Source organism: Haliotis rufescens, unplaced genomic scaffold (assembly GCF_023055435.1).
Source record: "Haliotis rufescens isolate VD_foot unplaced genomic scaffold, xgHalRufe1.0.p SCAF_7, whole genome shotgun sequence".
Lineage (NCBI taxonomy): Eukaryota > Metazoa > Mollusca > Gastropoda > Lepetellida > Haliotidae > Haliotis > Haliotis rufescens.
In genome coordinates, this window is record NW_025964361.1 from 13,333,576 (window position 1) to 13,354,748 (window position 21,173).

At 38.4% G+C, this 21,173-nt stretch overlaps 1 protein-coding gene across 3 annotated transcripts in view; it reads left to right on the forward strand.

Annotated features, from left to right (window-relative positions):
• Nucleotides 1-4,492: 4,492 nt before the first annotated feature.
• The window catches only part of LOC124141874 (cubilin-like), a 42,893-nt gene continuing 26,212 nt past the window's right edge, over nt 4,493-21,173 (forward strand). The window contains exons 1-8 of one of the 3 annotated variants that reach the window (XM_048388286.1): nt 4,493-4,776; nt 9,825-9,903; nt 10,222-10,355; nt 10,672-10,821; nt 12,141-12,225; nt 13,982-14,124; nt 17,096-17,233; nt 18,368-18,449. In XM_048388286.1, coding sequence (XP_048244243.1) covers nt 4,719-4,776; nt 9,825-9,903; nt 10,222-10,355; nt 10,672-10,821; nt 12,141-12,225; nt 13,982-14,124; nt 17,096-17,233; nt 18,368-18,449 — 869 coding nt within the window. In that variant the 5' untranslated portion in view covers nt 4,493-4,718. Of the gene's footprint in view, nt 4,777-9,824; nt 9,908-10,221; nt 10,356-10,671; nt 10,822-12,140; nt 12,226-13,981; nt 14,125-17,095; nt 17,234-18,367; nt 18,450-21,173 lie in introns of those variants that run through there. The other 2 variants (XM_048388284.1, XM_048388285.1) reach the window with 2 other exon arrangements.

Here is a 21,173-nt window from a genome sequence, read left to right on the forward strand (position 1 = left end):
TGTAACAGGTAGACCTCCGCAGCCGTAGTGTATGTTAAAGATTAATTGACATACTTTTTTCTGCTTGACTTGAAATAACTTGAAGGCTTTTTGTCCAGACCTGTAAAGTACAATCCTAAATATGTATAGCATGAAACGGTGTTTATTTGAAGTCCTCTGTCAAACCATTTTTCGTAGCTTCGAAGTGGTCCTCCTTTCCTGAAAACGACTTTACATACTTATTCCCGACGTGTTCTAATGCAACACGAAAGAGAATCTGTGATACCACTGACTGTGCGTACACATGACATTAGCTTGGAATACAATACAATACAAAGTGGTTTATGTTGGTCTCACCAGATGTACATTACGAAGATAAAAGTCAACGGAGCATGATACATTAAAACACACAATACAAACGCCACGCAAACGGGTTATGAGAGACAGTAAAATCAAGAATAAGTCTTGATTAAAACATTAAAATTACAAAATATTTTGTAAATATTTTTTTTAAATTCTAAAATATATGAGTAACACATAACTTAGGGTTATATACACCATAGAGAAGGAAAATGTAAAAGAAATAAAATATATACAATAAATAAATGCATTAAAAAAATGAGATAAAAATAAAATATATAGATTATGAATGATAAAATGGTTTTTTGTCGGGTGAACAGTTTAAAGCACATTGTACCAAATGAAGGGCCTAGGGTATTGTCGTGAAGCAATATGTTCTTGTTAGTTGTAGAGCAATCACTGAAAAAAGGTCGGGAGTTCACTACGACGGATATAATTATAAACAGAATATTGAAGTAGGAAATGGTTTTCATCTTCAACAGCATCTGAACAAAAATTAATTGGTTTGATGAGCTTATTTAGTCGATGCGGTTGTCCGTCTGCACACGCATCACACTGCTCGTCACGCACACGAACGACATCCTCCACATCATACTTCCTGGTTGTCGGTATGGTTCTCGTGTTCAGTAATATACTGAACAGCATTGAAAACGCACCAGCAATAAATCTTGAAATATTACAAAAAAAACTTGAGCAATGACCGATTTTGATTAGCACAGACATAGACGGATTATTAAGAAAGACGACAAAGGAAACAGGAATACCACACAGTAATTACAATTACGTCATCAGTGTAAGGAAGACACATTGGGTTAAAATGAAAAGTCAATATCTGGTATGTCCGCCATTGACAGCAACACAGCCCGTGCAACGTCTTCTCATTGATCGAATAAGTCTGCGAATAGTGTTCTGGGGCATTCCACTCTTGACGTAGTGTATCTTCAAGTTCTCTCAGGTTCTGTACTTGCAGACGACGTGAGGCGTTGACCCAGGTAATCCCATAGATGTTCAATTGGCGATAGATCGGGTGACAGGGCTGGCCATGGAAGCAGAGGCACATTATTGTTCGCTAGGTACTGTGTTGAAACACGTGCTGTGTGCGCTCTTGCATTATCTTGCTGGAAGGTGTGCATATCCTGGTGCTGATGAAAGAATGGGATGACGTGATTTGCCAATATGTTATTCCTGTAGTAAAGGCCCATTTTAACTCTTCCACGACAAACATGTAGCTGTGTTCGATGGTTATGACTGATGCCGCCCCACACCATGGCACTACCTCCCCCCCCCCCCCCCCCCCCATCGATCTGTCTGTACAACGCAGTCATTGTGGTAACGTTCTCCACGTCGACGCCACACTCGCAGTCGACTGTCAGCATACCGTAAATGAAAACGGGACTCATCAGAGAACAGCACACCATGCCACTGCCGCAATCTCCAATGACGATGCCTTTTGGCCCAACGCAGACGGTTATTTCGATGTCGATCAGTGAGTATGGGTCCAACATATGGACGTCGAGCACGTAGCCCTGCTGAGCGGAGCCGTCGACGTACGGTGTCAGCACTGATAAATTCCGTCGGCCTTATATTGTTGCCGCAGTCCTGGTAGCCGGAAGTGTACGATCACGAAGATGCCGACGAACAATATGGCGATCCTGACGTGGTGTAGTTACACGACTTTGACCCTTACGTGGTCGATCTCTGGTGGTTCTTGTCTGCTGGTATCTGCTCAGTAGCCTGAGGACTGTTGAATGATGGCGTTGAAACCGTTGTGCAACGACTCTACTTGACGTACCAACTTCAAGCATGCCCAAGGCACGTTCACGTTCCTCTGCTGTTAATCTTGGCATTTCTTGTGTCAGTACCCTTTACGTCTGCAGCAACAAGTGATGTGGCTTTTAAAAGTCTGTCTTTTATAGCCCTATTCTGCATGCTTTCCGTGAAACAAAACACGTTTTCCATGCTGTGCACGCAATTTATTGCATTTTGGCGATTTCGATCACAAAAAAATTAGGAATGTGTTTTGACAAGCTGTTCTTCTTCATGCACGTCGTATATTACTCATTCACTTATATATTGTCATATGACTTAAGCCCGGATAAAAATACATCCAATTTCATGGTGGTGCGTTTTCATTGCTGTTCAGTATATTTGAAAATAGCCCGTCTGCTGTGTCGCTGTAATAGAATTGTTCAAATTTTCATGTTTGAGTAATTTTAATTTATTTATTTCCAGAGCATATCCGAGTTATTCTTTATTACTTCAACCTTATCTCGTACTGATTTCTGATAGAGTTCGTTCTTTCTGTTACATGATTCACTGCACTATTCTCTCTGAATATATTCAAAGCTGCATACTTGTTTGATTTTAGTGATGCACATTCATTGTTCCGCCAAGGCGGCAGGTCTGTTGTCACGTGACCCGTGTTGTCTGAAGCAGTCCCAACCCTTGCGTAGAAACCATGTCATTGTGAATAGTGACATAGTGAGTAGTGCGTCCTGTCATATAAACAACACCTCATATGGAGACATCTTGACTGCAAAGACCTATTTTGTCGCGTAGAGCACACGCATCCACAAGACAGGACAATACCAAGTTCATCAAGAAAGCAACTATTCGTTGACAATTGAACACACTTTCTCTTTGATTATTTTAATTATAATATTATATCAAAACCAGGACATCAGCTCATATGATTAACTATGGCTACAAATCAATAATTTAAGATTTTTAATTTTAATTCAAGAACGACATATTGTTTTAAAATACATTGTATTTCATGTCATCACCTCACAGTGTAAAAGACACTTTCAAGCAGCAGAATGTAATTGTTGCGTCGTTCATGTGCCGTAGAGGAGACAGATTTCCAGCTCCTTGCAGAGTGGCTCTTTATTAACTACCGACTGGTAACTCACAACCATTTACGGAGATCTGGTTGGTATATCGACAAAAGGAACAAATTCCTTAAAAATCTTGATATTATTGAAGAACAAAACACATTTCGTCATGGTTGGTAAAGTCGTGAGTAAAGAATTTTGCAGGAGTGGAAATTTACTCGGATATTCCCCTCCAGGTTTTTTTGTTGTTGTTGTTGTTTAACGCCGCGCTCAGTGAGCCTGACCACCCGATCCCGTTAGTCGCCTCCTACGACAAGCGTGGGTTGCTGAAGACCTGTTCTACCCCGGATCCCCTCTCCGTAACAACCCCAGAACCAATGGCAAGGCACTCATGGGTTGCTTAAGAGCTATTCTAACCCGGATCTTTACGGTTCGCAGTTAGTAAGCTGTATGCCATCATTGTGTCATGCATGTATCACCTAACTTCGTGGACACATCTGATATCTACACCCCCGCAATTAATTTTAAAGACATTATCGACATTACACCTTCACTATCATTTCTTCAGAGTAAGTGAGTGGGTTTCGCAGCTTTTAGCAACATTCCAGCAATATCACGACGGGGGACACCGGAAATGGGCTTCACACATTGTACCCATGTCGGGAGTCGAACCCGGGTTTTCAGCGTGACGAGCTCTCACCACTAGGCTTACCCGACCGCCCTCATTTCATCAGGTCTTGTATTTCTTATCAGTGGTATATTTAACAACACTTCCATTATTTGCTGGCACCGACAATTTCTGCCCATGCTTTTATATTAATACTTACATATAACGTTGGTAAGTATCACAGTAACAACAAACTATATAGTTCCAAAATTGCCATGTACGGCTGAATAATGAACACTGTACAGAATATATATGGTAGGTGGAGGATCACCAACAATTGCATAAATGAGGGAAATAAATATGAGTAGGTTCCATACTAACATACGGATAATACTGTAACACCATGTTGGACAGAGAACAATAATGGGGAAGCCCAGTGAACAGGATTAAGTATACATAGGTGGGATTCCAACTGAACATATTTTATACTGTATTTCTTCGTTAGTTTTTTTCAAATAGCCAAGTGGGAAAGCTACGTATGATGTGATAAATGCTTCTATTGGAGAAACTGTTTTGGTACTAGCAGTTCAGCACAAGCTCTGAGACACTAAATGCATGTACTTGTGAATGACAGAGACCTAATCGTGTTCTCGTGGTTGACCCAAGCTTCCTTTATTAAAAAGCATTTTCCACGCAAGATGAAAAGAGTTGTGTTTTCTCCCCAGGTTTCAACAGCACACGAGGCTTTGTGCTGATGTTGAAAAAGGTCATCTCAGGCCAGGGTGTCGTATGTCATGTTAGCCTCGAGCGAGACATTCGTCACCTCAGTGTCTACACCTGACTGAGTATTGCACTACACGGCTGTCATCGGAACACTGCATTGTTATGGAATAGTGTCAGTTTCGAGGGAGAACTGTCGGCGACAATAGGAGGTCGCTATGAACATACCTTGTTTTGTTGGAGTATGCGTGTTGCTGTTTGGGCCGCTGGTCTCAGGTGGGTGTAACATATATTCGTTATAACATATGCACATTGATTATTTGTAGAATGATAACCATTCAAACACATTTAAACAGGTCGTAATTCATTCATTCATTCATGTCGATTACATAACTGCAGTATATGTATGTAACAGCACGCCCGATCAATAAAGGTAACCTATTTAGTTAAATGATGACGAGACACACTGGACATATATTGAATTTGATTGTGTCTGGAAGTATATTACAGGTGGTACATTGCTCCTGTGTAAGGCAAAGAATGTGTAATCTGTACATGAGACACACGGTCAGTCAACTGTGTAAACAAGATGGCGGAAACGCTATAGCTTAATGTTTCCACTTTGAGCGTGTCGTGCTTGGCTTCATATATATATATGTCAGGGGGCCCATGTCAAAATGACCTATATGGAACGTTTATATATATAATGCAGTAAACTTGTGGCGTTTTTGGACATGATTTCAAGAGCGTAAGCTAAAGAATTATTACTAATCGGTGGTATTTGCATGCAGTATTGGTGATTCACTTTAACAACAACAACAAATGAGTGCAAACATAAATACAGAGGAGATTGAACTAAAACTTTTTGTACTATTAACAACATGTATAATTGAATATGCAAGCATCATGGAAGACATGATATAATAGAGACGTAGCCGGTGATTAATAACTGTTATTACATAAAATTGAAATAAAATATGTAATTGCTGCATAATTTGCTGTTTTCCACAATACATTGATGGACATATTTAAACATTGCATTATTTTGTTCTTCATGTGAATTACTGTTTCCACTTAAATGTTTGCTTAATTCATCTGAGCAACTATATTAATGATGTTGATAAACAAAGGTTGTTCTTTTGAAGTATAGTTCTTACATTCGATGTTAAAGCATTTTCACATTGTGAACCGCAAAAGCAAAAAATAGTGTCAGACAAATTAATTCTATAAACATCATCTTTCAGATTGCTGATAACTGAAATACTATAGAGCTCCAATAACGTTGGGATAAATTATTGTTTAACATTTAGCTATAGAAGTACTTTTTTTAACACTTTCAATTCGTGTTTTAATTAGACGTTTATAAATGACATTTAAAACGTGATTGTTCTGACAAAAGGAGAACTTTTTGGATGATTGTTACGTAGGTTATACTTTGAAGCAGTTGGTCTATTACGAGGTAAAGTATCATTAAGTTATGAAGGACATTTATTCTTTTTTATTTTGTTGGATGTTGTAAGTTTTTTTCATTTCTTGTTTCTCTTTTTAGTGGTAGCCAACCCGTTCAGAAATACAAAACTTAAACTTGATACAAATTTGGTCATACCTGTAACAATGCTAAGCAGCAGCAAGCTGTATTAATTCAAGAACAACAGACATTATAGGCAGAACAGTTTCACACCTCTTGATCATGAGTATTCAAGAATAGGTATTGTATATGTCAGATATATTTTTTACAAATTGCGTCTATTTAAGTAATTTTAAATTTACGCATCATTAAATTAAATCATTTTTGCTGTTGACCTGGCAATAATTGAAATATGTGCAGTCAATTTGGATAACCCCGAACCTGTTTCTAACTAAAAAAGATCATATTTTATCTCAGAAGAATTCAGTAACAAATCATGTGCTTTCCCATTGATTTAAGATAAGACTTATAGAATCAGTCGATAAAGTGCCTTTGCATGTTTCATCGGTGAATAATCCAGTAACAATTTGAAGCCGATCAGTGATGACTGTAAACGATAAATAGAAAGGGCCCCAGTTCAGAACCTTTGGGGGACCCCTTGATGCATTTATTACTTGATTAACTACCATTAATAAATACTCTTTGGCAACGATCTGACAGATATCTTTATATAATAAACCAGTAATGCCATATTGTTGAAGTTTATGCAATATATCTGTGTGCCATACGCTGTCGAATGCCTACTAGAAATATCAGAGGAGTTCATGCAAAGATGTATTTGTGATCATCATGTGACTTTACATTCTGATGGTAAATTTTGATCAGTTGGGATGTAGCGCATTTTTGTGTGGATGAATAACGATTGATTTTTGGAAAGTAGTTTATGCTCAAGAAAGTAACTATACATTATTTCCTATTTATATCAGTGAAACAAGTCCGAAGTTTGAAGGGTGGGATTTATCTCCTTTTTGTCAACGGCATTACATGTCCTAGTTTTCCACTTTGATAGTAATGTGCTTTGTTCAAGAGATAAATTGAATAATGGACTTAGAGCAGTGCACGTGGCTATTGATATTCAGGTAATCTGTGGTTCAGGTTGTCGGGACCGCTTGCGTTAGTTACCGGACTTTGTTAGATCTGTCATTTCTTGATTTTCATGATGAGGTAGTGTGTTGTTATCAGAGGGAATAGAGGGAACCTAAATATATAGTTTTACATTGCACTGTTATAAACTTGGAGGTAAATCAGAATTGTGATCATGTCACGATACTGATACTTGATCCCGTTTTGAGGTAAAGCAATAGGCAACATCTAACATTTATTTTACTTGTCCGACTGGTGTAATGCTGGTATGAGGAACATAAATAACCTTCACGCCATAGCCAGGGTAAAGGTGACAGAAATGTCGAATCTGTGTGAATTGATTCTTTGTAAATATTAGAAGCGCCTATGATTCCCAAATTAACAGCAGAGCACTGTCCATCTTCAAATAAAGGGATAGCGTGACGTAATACAATTGTTTCTAATAAATGATGCAATAAACCATTGACACTTACTACCATACATGTATTTAGGGTCCATGGATAAGCTCTCTCAAACCTTCTATCTTTCTACGCCCCACATTTAATGGGTGCATACGCACAGTAACCAGTTAGACAGAACCCAGGTGATGAAAGGTAATGTGTTTCCTTGCATACATACTCCCCTGGAAGTCACTTTTATAAAGGCTACATGTGTAATCGTCATATTACATCTCGCAACATCGAGACTGAAAATGTGTTTCAATTAAGTATTTATAGTCTTGCCTTCATATGGAACGAATAAAGCTCCTTAAATCTATATCAAGTGAGATATGGACAGAATAGATAAATACGGATAACGTAATGTGTACGTTGATTTCTTGAGGCTGTTTATTTGTGTTATTGAAGTGTTCACTGGGCGGGTTACATTCTTGTTAAGGAAATAAATGTCACCGGGTCGCTTTCCCTTGTTCATTTGTTAAGTTGTCCTTTATATACGGTTTTACGTGAAGATATTTTACGGAAGTGTTACAACATACGGCCCGGCGTTAAAGTGTCATCGACAAGTCAACAACTTCCCCTACTTTAATCAAATGACGACATGATTTTTCTGTAGGCAAAACCTTTTGCAATATCTTAGCGCATGTGCGCCTTTTAAGGTCCAGATAAATTGTATTATTGGGTATATATCCCAACACTCTATAAATGACTGTGTTCATCAATAATATATTATTTTATAACTGAGTGGCTTTATCATCTGTCATACATCGCAGGGCGATTGGTCGCAATATAGTTTTACTGAATAGTATGTATAATAGTTATGTTCTATGTAATTGCGATAGAGATGTAAATAAACTATTGTCATGATGTCTGTCTGTTCCCTATCCTGTTATCGCCGGCAGCTACCCGGCAGTAGGACTAACAGCGCTGACGCTACACTGACCAATGCAATAACTGCACAATAGTGGCCTCTACTAGACAAACAGATATGTTTGTTTTGGAAGCCCCTTACTGAGCGCGTGATATCAACACTTTCACTGGGACATCTAAAACTTTATACGAATATTACGATTTTTTTTCTCCCGGAAATTGACTGATATCTAGCAAAATTGATATTCGCAACAGAATTGCAATCATTTTTTTTCAACTTACATGTACTTGCCCTTTATCCTCTGGATTGTGTTCCTATGAAAATCCATTTATTTTGCGTTTTCATTTTACATCATGAAATCAATCGTAAATAGACCTAATTCGGAAGACATTACTGATACATTTAAATTTCTATCCGGGGAACAAAGCTGTATGAAGATTTGTCACCGGTCGTTTGTACTAACTAGCCTACCTTTCCGGAGGTGTATCGACTTGCCAAGAACCCTGCTTGAGTAAGCTCTACAATATTTTCGAAAGTTGCATGGTAAATGCGGAGGTTGACATTTCAAATATATATGAGTTAAATGTGTATTTTGGTTTCGTTTGCATGAATCAAATAGTATATTAGTATAATTCGATTTATGATACAATAATCCCGAGGATAGCATATCCATAATGACATATATTTCTGTTTACACATTACGGAAACATATACATAAGTGAAATTCGTTTTATTCACCGCACGTATTACTAGCAGCAGCACTTGTAGATGTAGCGATGACGCAGTTGTGCAATGTTGTTTCAATGTTACCTGCATATAACACTTCACATAATAGCTGCCGTTTAAGTGATATTATATACTACTCAAAAGAAGTTAAGGATCACCCGATTCTTTCATATTGGTAAAGTTAATCTGCCATGGCATGAGAGATTAACTATAGTAATATGAAAGAATCAGGTGATCCTTAACTTCTTTTGAGTAGTATATACCCGCATTAAGTACATATGATATGTGTGGACAGGGATTAACCTAAACATATGTTATATCTTAACCGTAAACGCGTTTCACTGAATTTAATATAGTATATAAATGTTATGGTTTTCATACAGTTGTGCACGTTAATGTTAGGTTATCATGAAAATAGGCTATTATGATATTACATATTATTTAAACTTACGCTTAATGCTATTTATTGGCTGTAAGTCACATAAAGTCCTTCATTATTTGATGATTGAGTGTTGTTTGTTTGCCGGTACATGTGATGGTGGAAAATCATGTTCTATATTGTATGAAACAGCCCGTTTGATGAGTCAAGCCAGCAAGGTGGTTCATCCCACGTTTCTGAACGTTGAGAAACAAATATTAAAGGAGATTAGACAGTCTGTGTATGAGTCAATATGATGAAAAGAAAGTAGTCATTACAAAAACCATGTTCAAGTGTTTACAGTGAACGTGTTCTTTACAGGTGCGTGTAACGTTACACTTTATGCCCAGAAGGAACCATTGAACTTCACGTCTCCTAACTACCCAGGCAATTACAGAAAGTAGGTAAAATGATATTCGTGTACGAGTTTTAATGTGTTTTTTTTATTAGCGGTCAATATCTAGATATTAGCATCCACTGAAATAATAATGAGTGTATTTAGTGTCAAGTGTTTAACACTGTGGTGCTGCATGGACAAAGTCATGGATCATCCCAAAGATTCATGTGAATCGATGTATGAATATTATTTCCATGATCTTTTCTTCTTTAAAGCACGATCTTGTGATATTTCAAACATTGCGAAGAAGATCTAGACAAGTTTAGTCATTGTGTTTTGTAGAGTCATATAGCTATATTTTCTTACAAACATTTCTTGCAGCAATGACAACTGTTACTGGGACATCTATCCTCAAACAAGAGGCTACAGAGTTATACTCGACATGGTGTACACCAATATCGAAGGTCCATTCCCCTGTAGACAGGACGTCCTGACCATATACGTCACAAATAACGGTAACGTGGAAATAATTATTGGTGTATATGCTCCAGGATATATTGTTTGACTATGTTAAGGGGGTAAAAGATGCTTTGAAAAACGCCCATTACCTGATTGTAATGTTATGTCATTGCTTAATGTTTTTCATCAATGGGACATTGCGTGGAATTAAAAATATTCGTCAGACAAAGTACACGAAGTAACACGTATATCTTCCGTGGTCTCTATATGACAATAAAATAGGCTTGTTCACATGTTTTATGTTTGTAAGCACATACTTACTAACTACTTATCAACAAGAATAATTGCAGCCATTCTCATTTTCCATAACAGCTAATCATACTTCAACCGAGTTACACAAAATTTGTGGAAACAAAAGATGGAATCTTATTACCCATGATGACCAGCATTTTCACGCCGTGTTCACGACTGACGGCAGTGTTTCGACGAGGGGTTTCTTAATTCGATATTATGAAACAGAGGGTAAGTGAATTAATGACAATGTTTTGTGACGTCATTTAATACTGTACAATATGAAGGTGAACATACGAGGGGCGTTCAATATGTTTTGCAACTTGGGCATTTGTGTTTACACAAACAATGTCAACTTGTGGCCGGAGTGACACTAGTCATAGCATCAGGTTGACACGTGTCATAACACGTTCCAGACACAACAATAAGTTAGATGTGATGGCTTTATTCACCTAAGGGTGGTCACATTCATGGATTCTCTCAAACATGAACAACGCGCTGTAATAAAGTTCCTTACATGCTCCGGTTCACAAGTCGAGAATTGCACAGGCCGCCATATCTGAATGTGGATTGGAACAGTTAAATCACCCACCCTACAGCCCAGACTTAGCCCCCAGTGACTATTTCCTGTTCCGGCAAATGAAATCTGTCCTACGTGGAAGACCCTTCCAGGATGATGAGGACATAAAGGCTGTCACAGAGGCGTGGTTAGAGGGCCAATCTGCGGATTTCTATAAAATTGGTATTAAAAGCTTGAAGGACAAATGGAATAAGTGTATTGAGGTGAATGAGGTTATATTGAAAAATAAAAGTGCCAAAGATATTCTGCGACTTGGTCTTACATTGAAGTTGAACGCCCCTCGTATGTCTGGCTCCATGATTGCTGCTTTCTTTCGCAACGTGCGCAACCTTTCGCCGTTTTATTTACACTTATTAATGTAACCAAAGTACGTGGCAATCATATTGTTATGATCTTTTCTGTTTGGTGATAGCGGGCATGGTTAATAACGTGGCATTGGTTGAGTGTCACGGAAACTATAACCAATAAAATAATATTGGAACCACTTCAAATAACACAGTGAATGACCAAGCACAGACATCATGTCAGCACTGTTCAAAACGAAGCGACCCTTGTACTGGTTAGTTGTAAAGAACACACCACTGTCCTGGCGTCATAACGTTTTACAGACAAGAAGTCCTAGCAGTGTAGCCAGTGATATATGACGTCACAAATTGCCCAATCAGATAGAGATCTCTGCCTAATATCTTGCCACACCTGAATAATCTACGAAGCGGAAAAAGGCATTTAACAACTACTATGAAACAAGATCAGTTTTGCTTATTGCCTACCGGTGGAAAAAAATGCTTCTGAACAATTTTTTTTTCTTTCGTTGTCTGACATAGATTTGACACAGCAGACAGGACCTTTTATGCACGATTCTAAAATATCGTGGTATAATTTGTCATATACAGTTAATAATATTAACTTTCCTTGAATGAATGCAAACGCATCATGTGAGTCATACACATTATATCCTTATCTCACTCAGGGAGAGCAGCATGCGATGCATCTCTCGTGGCCACTTCTACCGGCAAGATATTTACCTCGCCTGGATACCCAAACACCTACCTGCCGTGAGAAGTTTTAATACTATTTCGACTATGACATCAAATATATCCAAATCTGGTCAAATACGTTGTGGTACGACTGACAAAAAGAGGGTCTGTTATCCCACGTTTGTTAATACTAACACAAAAACACAAAAACAAAAGGTATTATTCCAGTCGATGTCTTATATGTACTTGTAGATTCTAGTTTTATTTGAATATAAGTGTGTGAATAAATGAGCTTTTATTTATTTTTAGCTCAAACAACTAGACAATATCATTCAATTCACTTCAGTTTACTTCTAATGTGTAGGCCATCTGCCCATGGCTAAATTTGTATAACAATCGACGTGAAGCACTCAAATCTTATTGTACTGACAACAATGTACCACGAACTAGATGTTTAATTGATTTAGATTGATTTAAAAATATATTGATATTAAATTTATGCTTGTTCGGCTACACACAATATTTCTGTGGTAAGTAATCCACCTGTAACTTGTAACTACAGAGCAGACTAATAGCAAATTATCCCTGTATTCCACATACCAAACATTACAAACAGAGGGTATCTTCTGTTTCGTGGGATTTTAGTGCTTGTTTGTTTGTTTGTTGTTTAACGCCGCACTCAGCAATATTCCAGCTATATGACGGCGATGTGTAATTAATCGAGTTTGGATCAGACAATCCAGTGATTGACACCATGAGCATCGTCATCGCAATTGGGATACGAAGACATGTATCACCATGATTCAACACTTAGCTGAAGAGAAAGAAAACAACTAAACTTAGCAAGTGCAACTAAATTTATTGACTGCCACACAGATAAGATACAACCCTACATTAAACGATACCTTGAATTGAGAATAGGATAAATTAAAGATGCACAACCCTTTTCAAGGCATCTTCCTGAGGCAAGGGAGTTAACTGACTATAAAAGTCCAGTTTCCACCCTTGCCGAACTAGGCTGGTATATTATGGAGTTACATTTTGGCTGGACTAACGAGTCTATGCATAGTCCAATCAAAATCGCGCACCGAAATCGAAATCCGGTTCGTAAACTGTCGTGCAGATTTCGGTCGATTGCAGGATTTGCAAAGCATGTGCACCGCTAACTCATTGTCAGCAGATATTTTCCAATTCTTTTCATGTTTTTGATCAAGGTGCTCACGTGATTTGATGCATTTCGCGATGTAAGACCCGTTTTATCACAATATAGATGTTGATTATCGATCAGATCGTCCTGACTTGGCGCCACCATTTTGTGTGAAACAAAAGCAAGTGATACGAGAGGTGGAATCTGATTGGTCCATAGGAGAGGCTAAGAAGGGACATAACTGGTAATAGCCAGTGGAAGCGCTACGATCGAGCCCAGTAATTCCAGCCTAGTTCGGCAAGGGTGGAAACTGGAATTGAACAGTCAGTTAACTCCCTTGCTTTGGGAAGATGTTTCAAGGGGACTAAGTCAATCCTGTTCAATATACACAAGATGAACTGACTCGGTACTGACAGTACAAGGTATTCAGCAACCCATAACGGCCGAAAAATGCGACCTTGCTGGTCGAAAGAGGCGACCAAGAAACGGGATCGGAAGGTCAGGCCCGCTGACTTGGTTCATACATGTTATCTCAAATTGCGTAGATCGATGCTCATGATGACAATCACTTGATTATCTGATCCAGACTCGATTATTTACAGACCGCCGTTATATATCTGCGACATTGCTGAGTGTGGCGTTAAGCAACAAACAAACACTAATTGGTAGTTCTTGCATTGTTTTCAGGACACAGTCATGTACCTGGAATATTACAACAGAACAACAAAATCAAGTCATTCTATTGTTCACGAAGGACTCGGAACTTCAGGGCAGTACCTCACGCAGGGTTTGTGATACGGATTACGTCACTGTATATAACGGACAATACAGTAAGTATATATATATCTGCATGAAATAAAAGCAACTTAATGTAGCCCCGACTTCATCATTAGTGTGTTTAGGAAACCCGATCAAATGGTGATGATACTAGGTGTTTGCGAGATGGTCGTTTCCTGTCCAACTGGTGGCACATGTCACAAACACGCTGAAACAAGTCAATTCAAGTGTCCACCTGAACAACCATGGTAACATATGGCACCAATCAAAATAAGGAATTTTATAGGACATAATTTTGATCACTGATGTGTTAAATTTGGAAATCCACTTGTCTTCCATTAAACGTTACTTTTGGCATTGAATTATGCAAACCTGATAAAAACAACTTTGGAGCATGTTCGCATAACGTGTTTTGAAACTTTTGTTTTAAAGTAATGCAATATTGCTCGACATAAAGACAAAGTTGAACATTGGAAAATGAAGTCATCCCTTTTGATATACAGTATTGTGTATAATATTTTGTCAGTATGAATATTTATGCAAAGATCTAAATCTAAACCAGAAATGGGGCAGTTTCTCTCGGCCCGTTCATTTCCAGTTCAGGTGGATAAACTGAATTGGCTTTTCAAACGGTATCAGATCATCGTCATACCTAATTTAAAAGCTTTGCCAATTCACTTCCACTGATTCAGAAATACGAGGTGGATTCATAGTGACAAAGACAAAGCTATATAACTGAAGGGATGACTTCAACTGTCCAAAAGTCGACTCTCAATTTATATCGAGCAAGATTCCAGCAGCTCCACCCTTTGGTGTCTGCTATCACAACTTTTAAGGTACAATCCAGCAGGTTCTTTCTATGCAGAGCGTCACACGACTCTTGTTCAAAAGTTGTTTGATGAAGGTTGCAACATTCAAAGCCTCAGTGAAGCTTCAAAAAGTTTTATAGGAGACATGTTGGGACAGGATGGACACATCAGTGAAACAATTATGTCCATTGCACTACTTTATATCGACTTGTACCAGATTGTCACACTTAACAATTGTATATGTTTGTGACGCGTGCCACAGGTGGGGCGCAGTACACGCTCACCTTTTTACGAACACCTGGTATCACTATTTGATATAGTCAGAATCGCACAATGCATGGACTCTGTTGCTAGCAGAGATTTCTTATGAATATGGAATGAGCTTTGTCGCATTTATTTATTGACAAAATTGACTTTGGTTATTTTTTAAGAATGCCAAAAAATCAATCTTTTGGGTACTCTGCATCAAATCCACATATCTCAAATACTTTAAAGTCATCCCGTAGTTGCATTAAGAATTATGGTGAATCTTTAACACAAGGACTTATCGGCAAATTGCAGAAAGGTAAAACGGTGATGGCTCAGTGACATCAGATACACTACATGTTTGTTTGTAATGCCACTCCTGGAGTTGATTAGACTGTATCACTGTATGTTGTATTTGGAAACACGTCCACTGGAACCACAGGGTTAATCAAGTAGTAATGTATAACGTCAATTTATCACCCAAGTGCTCATTCAAGTACTCCGGTTATTGTCACTGAAACGATGCGAAGTAAAAGTGTGCGTCAATCTGTATAAATTTCCCTTTGCAGTCAGGAAATGGTCTACTATCTGAAGTAACGTTAAACTGGGTTAAAATACGGCTCCTTTTGTTCCTTCATTTCCGCATGCCATCTGCCTCTGTCATTGAGCCGCGTATTTACGTGTCTGTATGGAATTCAATATACAGTGGAAATGCCTATTGTGAAACCAGGATTGACATGAGTCCCACCATCTTTCATTGAAGTTGGATTCAAGAAGGCAACGTCCTGGTCATTGATACCACATAAAAGCATAGTTTCACGTTAAGCATGACAGACAACTGATTGGATGCTCAGACAGTTATTAATGAGTCAAAGTGAAAATTTTCAACTACCTCAGTGGTGTAAAGGCTTATGATGTTTCTTTTCATATCCGACACCGAAAAAGTGTATAACGTTTATGCTCCTGCATAAACAAATATATTTAACAACGAATGAAAAGAAGGGATATGCTCTGCGATCCCGGATTTCGATTGCATTGCTCGATTTTGATTGGACTATGCATAGACTCGTTAGTCCAGCCAAAATCTAACTCCATAATACCAGCCTAGTTCGACAGGGGTGGAAACTGGACTTTTATAGTCAGTTAACTCTCTTACCGCGGGAAGATGATACTAAATCAGCACCATCTCACAAACTGACTTTAAATTGCCTGTCTACCAACATGTGGACCGCCTGCGTGGTCTAGAGGTAGAGCGTCCATCAAGACGGAGGGCTGACGATCTGGGGTTCGATCCCCGGCCGCGTCATACCAAAAGACGTTAAAATATGGTACTTGTTGTTACCCTACCCGGCTATCGGCATTCAGGGGCGAAGACGTCTGGTCGTCTCGTAGTCAGTATTCCGAGTATTTATTTGTAAATTGTCGTCTTAACCGAAAAATATGTGTTGTTTAATACCTGTTTTTCCAACATGAGATTAAACAATTCCAACAAATTAACAGGCAGCCTAAATAACCTTAACAGATTTGTAGGTGGGCTAAACAGACTTTTTATAGTACTGATACATGAACGGCAAAATAACGTCATAAGTTTCATTTGAGTAACCTTGCAATCGTACGCATTAGGCTAACCATTTTCCAAAATTACCTCAAATCCTTAACCCGCGCGTATGGATAATGATGTCATTAAAAGTGACGTCATGCACGTTATTTCACCTTTGTTACGATCTTTCATACATAAGAATATCCTCATAGGGGATAGTATCCTATATTTTTATGATCGACAGATGAATGATATTGTCAACCAACAATAAAAATGAGAGTGCTTTTCTTTGGCGTCATATTTCTGGGTCACAATGAGCGGTCATTATCCAAGATATGAATATGGCAATGCGTTTGGTTAGTTCTTGTGTGTGTACATCATTCTTGACTGTTTACTTCCTCACATTGTTGACATGGCTTTCATTTCCAGGCTACGACGAAATCGGCACCTTCTGTGGTCACCAACAACCAGTATTTTCCAGCTGGGGGAACTCACTGCGTGTCCATCTACAAACTGATGACAGAAACAGCTACAAAGGATTCAAAATGCTGTACAAAGCTGTACCTGGTTTGTTTAAACTAAACAATTTGACTCAACCTTGCAATTGCTCAGTAGCTCTCTCTCGCAGACAACATTATACGAAATGCAATTGATAGTCTGTTGTGGATTGCCTTAACGACACCACAAGCAAAATACCAATGAAAGGTTACGATATGCATTAGAACACCATTAATCTGGACAGTATAGTTCCTATAATGAACTGAATTGCGGCGTCACATGGTCCAATGCACCAGTTAGAAAATCAGGTAAAGTTGAGCAACGTCGGTCACCAGCAGTCCTTTGATGGGTGACCGTCTTTCGGCTACTTGGGTGTTGAGAGTTTCTACGGCTTCGGTCCTGCCCCACACTGTATCACATGTGGTGTCTCCTTGGGCAAGTAGCATTGTTCAGAATGTGCCTCTGTTCACCCAGCAGTGAATGGGTACCCGGTAGGATGAGATGGCAATGTGGTTGTCTTCTAGCGCCTGATAGGCAGCTTGGGATGTATACTCCCCAGGGACCTGACAATGATTGTTGAGTGAACACTGACAGTGACCTTTGTAGTATTAGTGCTTTGAGCATGCCCCTGTGTGGTGTGGAAATATGGTCTTATAAATGGACTAAAATTAGTATTATTAAATAACCTGAGGCAGTGTCACAATGTACATATGCGCTCCCTTCAATTATCGTCTGAAAGACGATGGGGATGTCAAACAAACATGTTCTTGACCAACACGGTTTCATTGAATTTATATCAGAAACATCCGTGATGCGTTCAAATGTTACACATGCATATATATAGTGAGTGATTATTTCTGTTAAATCACGGCATAAAAGCTTAATGTGTATGGAAAGTCCAAAGTCATGCAGACGTTTAACACTTCTGTGAAACCCATGAACACGGGTATATGGTGCTGACAAATATAAAACGTAATTTGAGCGAACCGGGATTCGAACGCGCATTTATTGGTTTCTGGCATGTCCAGGGGACGCATCTCTGCACAGAGATTTGTGGGTTGTCGGACCACCCCTGCCCCTGTATAAATATATAATTTATATTTATATATATTCATATGACGATGAATTGCAATTAAAAAAAAACACGATCGAATTCCGTGTAATTATGACATTTTCAAAATGATATCATTATATCTCCATCAGCAACAACGTGCATCCTTACGATGCCTGCAGGGCGCAGTCCAATACAGTTTGTCTCCCCTGGTTATCCTAACGGCTACCAAAGGTAAATTACAAACAGTTGCCAGGAAAACATTCCGTTCCAAATAATTATGGAACATGTATCGGCTCCCTAGAATCATTAGTCTAATTCTTTCAAACCCTTCGCTTTATGAAAAGAAAGATGTATACATATGTAGATACGACTTTGATCATGTTCCATGGCGATTACTAGACGAGTGTCTATCAGATGCCATTTATCTTAGAACGAGCTGTTTCAAAACGTATCTGACGAGCGCAGGCGAGTTAGATACGCATTTGAAACGGGTTTTAAGATTAATGGTATGTGACAGGCACGAGTGTAGTATTCTGTTTCTTACACACCCTAAAATGTCACCTTTTTTGCATCGAATCGATGCATTTTGGTCCATTCTCGTGATCGCAGTGGCGCATTAATACACAACGGTCATTATTGACGTCACCCGACGTACTGTTTACCTGCTTACTACTCATAAATAATGGAACTCTACAAAAAATGTTTCCGTTATATCCGTTGCTGGATTATCAAGGCGATGATGATAACGCACACTAGAAAAAAAATAAGTGAACCTGCATGATGCCGAGTGAATAATTTTCACCTCAAAGAAATTACCAAATATGTACAACAATTAAACAATGTATGACATCACTACTAGTGACAGACTTTTACAAAATGGCGTGTACACTACGTGGGTTTTTAAGAGGAGGATTCTTTCGTTGATCGAGTGATCGTATATACAAATATGTGTCACGTAAGTTATCAGAAACATTCTGACAATCTGCATACTGATGTTTGTTTTTATGTCTTCCAATGCAACCAAGAGAATTAGTCGGGAAATGCAGATATCTACCGTCGCCGAGGGTGTCATGCCAACACAAAGGACGGGAACTGTCACGATTTCTGTTGAATTTACCTTTTTATTGTTATTGTAATATGTATAATTTTAATTCCATTATTCGTGCTACCACACTCTTCCCATGAATATTCTCAAACACGTGCGCTAATATCGGCAACAAATAAACGAATGAATCTCTCAAAATAGGAGAGAATGCTACACAGTGTAAAATCTGAATTTTGATTTGTTTACATTTCAAACAAGTACAGTTTTCCGAGCACAGCGTTCGTTTCCACACCTACGTATTTCGCTTGATTTCAACTAGATAATTTGTATTGGTGACAAAGACCATTTGTCATTTGATTCTAAATTGTATGAGGAATTCAGGGATGTATGCATCGAGTTTGAAATATACTTGATGAAATAGGCTTCTTATAACCGGCTTACCTGAACTGTGATTTTGTAAACACTGTATCCAATATGGCGGAAAGTACACTTCGGCGTTCGCATTTGCGTATTTTGCAGACATTCTAGATTCTAAATGATTCTAGCCTTTTGCGGCGACGTTTCAGAATTATCATTAGTGAATTGGTGAAAAACAGAAATCAGAAAATAGAAATCTAATCATGCTCACTGGTGTGCTATTTTTTAAATTCAATTCTCCGAGTAAATATATGATATTTAGATTTCTAAACATATAGGCCGAATAAATAATGAACGTCGTGATTGTATTAATAAAGTATCAAAAATAGCGAAATTTAGGATGTACCTATATTTAAGGAGGTCACTTTCAATAGTTTTACTATGCCTAAAATGACAATGGATATCACAGAAAAGGGACTTTCCCACATAATTCAAAACTGTGAAGTGTATTAGTGTGCGTGATGCATTTCCAGTTTTATCCGACTTCGAAGCGAAGGTTGATGAGGAGCGACATCTCTGGCATCCTGGGGGTAGAGACTCTAAACCCATAACGTTCTACACAGACGTTGGTTAACATTCGACTGAAGCAGGAGTAACTTGCTGTCATGATCATAATCTGACCTCAGGTCATCACCATGGAGTAGCCAATCACTGGCCTGGAATTCGATCTCACACATATGTTTGACACCAATTATCTCACATGTATTTCTCGCCCACGGGTGTGTAAGAGAACCTATTTTCCTCGTCCAAATGATTCATCATGTCAAAGCGTACATAGGTATATATACAATATGCAATATGCTACTGGTTAAAAAGACTAGATGTACATGCACTAGTTGTAAAGTTTGATTGCAGCATTAAACATATCGAAAAATTAGATTTGAATAATTAATGCGAAGTAATATTTATTGTGTCTCTATTTATCTCATATCATTATTTTGTTCTCAGCGGCATTTTCATAACACAATCTTATATATTGACAAGACGATAACATGATTCAAATAATACCCTTAATACTGGAAAAGCGGATTTAAACCCCGAATCACTCCATCATTTATTAGCACAAGGACTTGTGGTTCTTTACCAACGTCGTCAAGGGCTGTACCGCAGGAGCCCAAATGAATAAACGTCGGCTCGTGGAGTTGACAACCGAGCTTAGTCCTCTGTATCGGTACGTGATGTATGTACACAGTATCTGTACACTGAATCTGTACACAATATATCTACACTGTATTTGTACATTGAAACTGTACACTATCTGTACACTGTATCTGTACACTGTATGTGTACACTGTATGTGTACACTGAATCTGTACACTGTATCTGTACACTGTATGTGTACACTGAATCTGTACACTGTATGTGTACACTGAATCTGTACACTGTATCTGTACACTGTATGTGTACACTGTATGTGTACACTGTATCTGTACACTGTATCTGTACACTGAATCTGTACACTGTATCTGTACACTGTATGTGTACACTGTATC